Source organism: Habropoda laboriosa, unplaced genomic scaffold, assembly GCF_001263275.1.
Source record: "Habropoda laboriosa isolate 0110345459 unplaced genomic scaffold, ASM126327v1 scaffold204, whole genome shotgun sequence".
NCBI classification, from domain to species: Eukaryota; Metazoa; Arthropoda; class Insecta; order Hymenoptera; family Apidae; genus Habropoda; species Habropoda laboriosa.
This window is the reverse complement of record NW_017100385.1, coordinates 98893-105814: the sequence shown is the minus strand read 5'-3', so window position 1 is coordinate 105814 and position 6922 is coordinate 98893. Positions and strand designations below refer to the sequence as shown.

The 6922-nt window shown below is 28.6% G+C and overlaps 2 protein-coding genes across 4 annotated transcripts in view; both read left to right on the top strand.

The window, feature by feature from the left end:
- Positions 1–304: 304 nt before the first annotated feature.
- On the top strand, positions 305–2643 carry LOC108575073 (FK506-binding protein 59-like). Of its 2 annotated transcripts, none has more exons than XM_017937778.1 (6): positions 305–371; positions 671–1007; positions 1167–1290; positions 1367–1614; positions 1687–2196; positions 2433–2643. In XM_017937778.1, the coding sequence occupies exons 2-6, from the start codon at positions 672–674 to the stop codon at positions 2598–2600; spliced, it is 1386 nt and encodes a 461-aa protein (XP_017793267.1). In that variant the 5' UTR covers positions 305–371; position 671; the 3' UTR covers positions 2601–2643. The 2 variants fall into 2 exon arrangements, with proteins under 2 accessions (XP_017793267.1, XP_017793268.1); XM_017937779.1 differs by having other exon boundaries at positions 2422–2501.
- A 976-nt stretch (positions 2644–3619) lies between these two features.
- Positions 3620–6922, top strand: part of LOC108575075 (GMP reductase 1-like) — a 5102-nt gene continuing 1799 nt past the window's right edge. The window contains exons 1-7 of one of the 2 annotated variants that reach the window (XM_017937782.1): positions 3620–3637; positions 3953–4098; positions 4452–4571; positions 4737–4994; positions 5111–5299; positions 5384–5586; positions 5659–5997. In XM_017937782.1, the coding sequence (XP_017793271.1) occupies positions 4012–4098; positions 4452–4571; positions 4737–4994; positions 5111–5299; positions 5384–5586; positions 5659–5854 (1053 nt within the window). In that variant the 5' untranslated portion in view covers positions 3620–3637; positions 3953–4011 and the 3' untranslated portion in view covers positions 5855–5997. Of the gene's footprint in view, positions 3638–3906; positions 4099–4451; positions 4572–4736; positions 4995–5110; positions 5300–5383; positions 5587–5658; positions 5998–6922 lie in introns of those variants that run through there. The other variant, XM_017937781.1, reaches the window with a different exon arrangement.

Genomic DNA, 6922 nt, shown 5'->3' with positions numbered 1-6922 from the left:
TATTGTACCTAGTTATTATAAAAATACAATTCCTAAAAGAAATATAAAATATACGTAAACGAAATATGTATTATGTATATAATCTTTATGGATGTAATTATCTTTTTGTGTAATAAAGAAAAATATACAAATCGATTACTCGTAAAAAAGTCATATCGATATTAAAATCGAGATGTTCAACTAAAAGTCAATATTTGATGCGATGGGGAAGCTTTAGAATTTCTAGTAAGTTCTATAAAGTTGATCACTTTAAATGAGCAGCGAGGCCAATTAGTTTTTGTAATCGTCTGCCGTGTTTAAACGAGTATTTTTCGATATTCGTATAAAACACTATTTTATTATTGAAGTATTATATATAAAGCCTAGAAAAAGTAAGTTTTCATAAATTATGTTTAGTTTTATATATTTCCATTTATATTACCTCAAAAATGAATACGTACGACTATTTTTACTTTTTCTATTGCTATGATTACTAACTGTATTAACGTCATTTGTTTTTATTAATAAATGTGTAATATAAATAATATGGCATATTATTGTTTATGTTATGTTTATTTTTCGGTTCCTATCGAAATTGAAATTTGTTATTGGAATAAAATAAAATAATAAATGAAAGTAAACTATTACATAAAAGATATTGCATTTACTTCAAATTTTTATTTTATTTTAGGATGGTTGCAGTAGACATTTCCCCCAACCAGGATGGAGGTGTTTTGAAGGAAATTATCAAGGAAGGTGTTGGAGATGAAACTCCAGCACCTGGAAGCAATGTAATGGTTCATTATACTGGTACCTTGATGGATGGTACAAAGACTGATTCAAGCAAGGACCGTAATGCACCATTTCAATTTAAACTTAAAAAAGGAGAAGTCATTAAAGCTTGGGATATAGGAGTAGCTACTATGAAAAGAGGTGAAGTGGCAATGTTGACCTGTGCTCCTAAATATGCGTATGGCCAAAAGGGTTGCCCACCTGATATTCCAGAAAATGCAACACTTAAATTTGAAGTAAGTTATTTTCAAATCTTTACTCTTGTATATGAAAATATTAATTTCCATAAAAAATTTATTTAAAACTTCAAATGTTAAAACATTGTTAATATTTAAAGTATTCTTGACTTTCTTAATTCTTTAACATTGTAAATACATAATAATTATCTTTATTAGATTGAAATGATTGATTGGAAAGGAGAAGACTTAAGCCCTGACAAAGATGGAAGTATTGAAAGGTATCAGATCACACCAGGTAACGGCCATATGAAAGATCCAGAGGAAGGAGCTTTGGTAAATGGTAAATATAACTGTATGAACCTTTACTTTGTTTGTTTTTATACTCTATTTGTATTTAAAATTTGTTTGTTTTTCAGTGCATTTAACTGGAATGTACAATGATAAGATATTTGAAGACAGAGATGTAAGCTTCTCCCTCGGAGAAGGAGAAAATTGTGGTGTTATAGAAGGTGTAGAGATAGCCTTAGAAAGCTTTAAAGCTGGAGAAAAATCAAGACTTAAAATAAAGAGCAAATATGCATTTAAAAATGCAGGAAAACCTGAATTTGACATTCCAGCAAATGCAACTGTGGAATATATAGTAGAGCTGAAGAGCTTTGAAAGGGTACTTTTTCATTAAGACATACAGTCTAATAATTTAATCGTATTTTACTTTAATGTATCTTGTAAATTTCAGACAGTGAAACCCTGGCTCCTAACGTTTGATGAAAAGATAACACAAAGTAAAATGTTTAAAGAAAAAGGAACAAATTATTTCAAAGCAGATAAGTACAGTTTAGCAATTAAAATGTACAAAAAAGTCATTTCATTTTTGGATCAAGATGAATGCAAAGAAGATCTTAAGATCTTAGAAAGAAACAATCTTATTTTAGCAGCACATTTAAATCTAGCCTTATGTTACTTAAAAACAGACCAGAATGTGGAAGCAAAGGATGCATGCAATAAAGCTTTGAAATTATCTTCGCAAAATGAAAAAGCACTATTTAGAAGAGGACAAGCTTATCTTGCATTAGCATCGCCCGAAATTGCACTGAAAGACTTCCAAGAAGTTCTGAAAATTGATCCAACAAATACGGCAGCTGCGAAACAAATTTCAGCTTGTAATAATCTTATTAAAAAGCAATTAACGAAAGAGAAAAAATTATACGCGAATATGTTCGATAAATTTGCTCAAGAGGATAAACAGGTTTGTGAAAAACAGCAGTAATTTAATATAATTAATATTTATCTATTTAAGTCTTGTACGTGTAATATTAATGATTGATAGCATGTCTTTTATTTATATTATAATTTATAATAAAGAGAACGAGTAGTACACAATAATATTGATTAAAGTTATGTATGGCCTATATATATTTAAAACAAATTTCTGTATCATATTGACATGATATGTTTGACCATAAATTGTTAGTAATGTCACAGAAGGAGGAGGAAAAACTGCGAGGGCAACCAGATGTGATGTGTGGGGCCTTAGGTGAATGGGGACAGGAAGAACGACCTGGAGGCAGAGATGCAACTGCCTTTGAAAAGGAGAATCCTAACATACTCATGCTCAATGCTAATGGTACTGATGAATTTCAGAATATGTAAAATGTTCTCCTTTCTTCCTCTTACACTGCCCCACTTTTAACTGCCAGCAATCTGAAATTTTCTTAACTACATAATTGGCTTTTAATTACCTTCCAAATAGTACTATTTTGAAAATACAATGTAAAAATGCATGTCATACGGTTTATTAGTCTTCTGTGACATACAATGCAGCCTAGTCAAGGAATTTCATATTTTGCGTGACGAAATCACGAGTTTTAACAAATAAAACTTTCTTACTTATTGCCTTGTTCATTTCTCATATAAATTTAAGTTATAATAGCAAGAATTATAGTAAGATTTATTTTCATTAGTTTCTTTAGTAATTTTAATAAGTATAACATGATTGGCATTAATTTATAAACCTACATTCAAAATTGTGATGTTCAGATAAGTAATATTATATGTGATTCATTCCATATAATTGTAAATGAAATATGGTAAACCTTGATAATATATAATTCTTGAACAAATATCCTTTACCTTTCTTTACCTTTGTACAAATAATTTAGTAAAATTATTTTAATAAATTAGTATGTTATTTTGCTACTATATCATCATTTCGTAATTTTATGACTAATTTTTTTACATTCTTATGTAAATTTACTATTTTTAATTGAATTAATTTAATGTAATAAAATTTTTCGAATTACTTAACATTGATAAGAAAATAGCGTGTTTCTTAATAAAAATATCTAATTTCCTTAAACATTCATGCATATACATTTTATTCTGTAATAACTATTACTTAAGTAATAGAATGTATGTTTTTACTGAAATGTTTGTAAATGATATGATTTTTTACACATATTGTGAACATTTGTATTTTCTTTCAAAACTTCGAAACTAAAAGATAAAGATATAAATAGCTGTTTCCTAAGATTTTTGCTAACTCGCCTAGCAACAGTTATGTCGATGCAGCAATAAAGATTGGAACAAGTCTAATAGCTCTAGTTAAAGCACGAGTGTTGGAGGCAATAATCGAATTTTTGCTTTTATTTCTTAAGGTATACTTTGCGATCGAAACGTGCAAAACATAGGTAAGATATTAAACGTATCACGTAATGTTGTTCAAGGATACATAAACGTTAAATATTGCAATAAGAATAAATGTCATTGAAAGCATTGAATTATGCAAATTTATTTTACATTTTTGCTATTGGTTATTTTATAGTGCTTGGTGAATGCTACAATATATCTTGCAATCTTATTGGTAACTTTTATTATTTGATGTGTTTAAACCAATGATACGTTTTAATGTGCATTTCTAACATAGATTCAACGACTATTAACAGTACGCATCCAGGGAGATCACCGCGAAACTACACGCTCATATGATCTTTATTCTTCGACAGGATTCGATCTAAGTCGTCTGCTAAAAGTGAAGTGATTGAAAGATTGATCGTGCTTTAAAATGCCTACTATAATAAACGACATCAAATTAGATTTTAAAGATGTTTTATTACGTCCAAAAAGGAGTACATTAAAAAGCAGATCGGATGTAAGTAATATTTTAAAGAGTCGTATAAACTTGTTGAAATCTATGTATTTTTGAAATAATCTAAAAATATAATAATGCATGTGTTTTTTCTGCACCATTAACTTACAAAAAATAAATTTTTTCCTTATATTCATGTAAAAATAAGTCTCCTTAGAAATTATGTTTCAAGGACATGAAAATATTGCTTCTTTATCTCAAAGTTATCTCACTATCTAACGTATCAATACATTCAGTTAATGATCTTTACTTATTACATCCCTGGAATTGATTAAATAATTTTATTATTTAAAAATGTATGTATTTAAGATTACTTAGTATTGAATAATAATGAAAGAAACCTTTGATAATTTTAGGTTGATTTATACAAACACATTACATTTCGTAATTCAAAACAAACTTACAAGGGAATACCTATAATGGCTTCAAATATGGATACAGTAGGAACATTTGAAATGGCGAAAGCTTTATCGAAGGTACATTGCAGTTATTAATTCTTTATTTTATTCCAGTAACACATTTCAATGTCTAAAAATTCCTTATTATATTAAAGATTACATTACAACTGAATTATTCTATACTTTAGAGTCATATAGTATTGACAGAATTTATATTTTCATATCAACTTCATTACATTTCAGCATGGTCTATTTACTACTGTACATAAGTATTATTCAGCAGAGGAATGGAAGGACTTTGCCACTAAAAATCCTGAATGTCTTCAAAATGTAGCTGTTAGTTCTGGCACAGCAAAAGAAGACTTTGAACGGTTGTCAAATGTTCTAGCAGCTGTACCTGAATTATCTTTTATTTGCTTAGATGTTGCTAATGGATATTCACAGCATTTTGTTGAATATGTTAGAAGAGTGAGAGCTGAGTTTCCACATCATACAATAATAGTAAGTAATTATATCAATGTTATAATTTTTAAAGAGAAAACCATAAGAATGTCTCTTAATTTAGTACTAATTTACACCTTGTATTTAAAAGTAAAGATTAATTACTGCCACTGTAGGCAGGAAATGTGGTTACTGGGGAAATGGTAGAAGAATTAATATTATCTGGAGCTGATATTATAAAAGTTGGAATTGGTCCTGGATCTGTGTGCACTACACGAATGAAGACTGGTGTCGGGTACCCACAATTAAGTGCTGTGATTGAATGTGCAGATTCTGCTCATGATTTGAGAGGACACATTATTTCTGTAAATATGTTATCTTTGTATATTTAATAATTTTTGTAGCAAAATAATTACATGTTCCTTTTTAATAAATAAATTTTGTTATAGGATGGTGGTTGTACTTGTCCAGGTGATTTAGCAAAAGCTTTTGGTGGTGGAGCAGACTTTGTAATGGCAGGTGGGATGTTTGCTGGGCATGATGAATGTGGAGGAGAAGTTATAGAAAAAAATGGAAAGAAGTATAAACTTTTTTATGGTATGGCTTCGAGCACAGCAATGAAGAAGCATGCTGGTGGTGTCGCTGAATATAGGTTGGTATATAGACATTATCCTAATCAGAAGAGTATATTACATTCTTAATTTTATGTTTCCAATTTTTTCAGATCATCAGAAGGAAAAACTGTGGAAGTGCCTTATAAGGGTTCAGTGGAAAATACTGTATTGGATATGCTAGGTGGTTTACGCTCTGCATGCACGTATACAGGAGCTGAACGATTGCGTGAATTACCACGTCGTGCTACATTTATACGCTGTACGCAACAATTAAATATGATGTATGGCCCACCACCAGAAATCTGAAGTTATTGTAATTACCCAATTTACTGTAGTGTGGATTTAGAAAAAAATTGCTTATTGGGTCAATTAACAAATGCTGCTATTTGTTGGCAAATAATGTTTATGTAAAAATTGAAAAGCTTCAACTAACATAGATGTACATACGTTTCCATGACAGTTCTAAATTGCTTTGAATTTAACGAGTTCAAAGAAGGGAACGCTTGAAAGCACAAATATGTATTTTATTCTTACATTTATATTCTTTCTATAAATGCTTCACGCTTGACTGTACATACAGACATATATATCGTTATAAGTATTTAACATACAAATAAAACCTATCAATGTTAAAATAAAATATTTATGAATGTATTTTTTAAAATGATTCTGTAAAGCTAAGAATATTATGTGTTTGACACACATTGCATGCGGCTTTAAATGAGTTGATTACATATGTACATATGTATAAAGGGAATTCACATATATTGCATGTGTGTAGTACAAATTATTTTAAATATATGTATTAGAGCAAGTAAAAAAGTTAAAATTAAAAATTCTAAATTAATGAACTGATTATTATTTAATGTATAATAAAAAATATTGTCCTGAAATGCGTCTTGTTAAGGGGTTTTTATATCTTTTCGGTAAACGTAGTGGTACTACAAACCTGTTTGCTTTCCCCCATAAATTCTCGAAGTCAACATTTTATATAAAATAGTCTTTCAAGTACCTATTTGATTCTCTTGATTAAGAGCTATGGAAAGTTTGTTATCCTTGTTCCTGAAACATGTTCATATTTTTATTCATTATTATAATCTTAGAAATACAAAGAATATAGTTTTTAAAAAGGATCTATACAATATTCAGTATTGACAATAATGTTTAAATTTTGTAAATATATAATTAATCTTATTTACTTTTCAATATTAATTAATTATTTGCTTTTACTTACTTTAATTATAAATTGTAATTAGTACACAAAAATGTACTGTTAAAACACAAATATAAATATAAATTTTTTGCTGCAATATAAAATAAAAATAGTTTCCTTGAATTTAAGCATGCAACATGTTTAAAATATGACTTGCAATT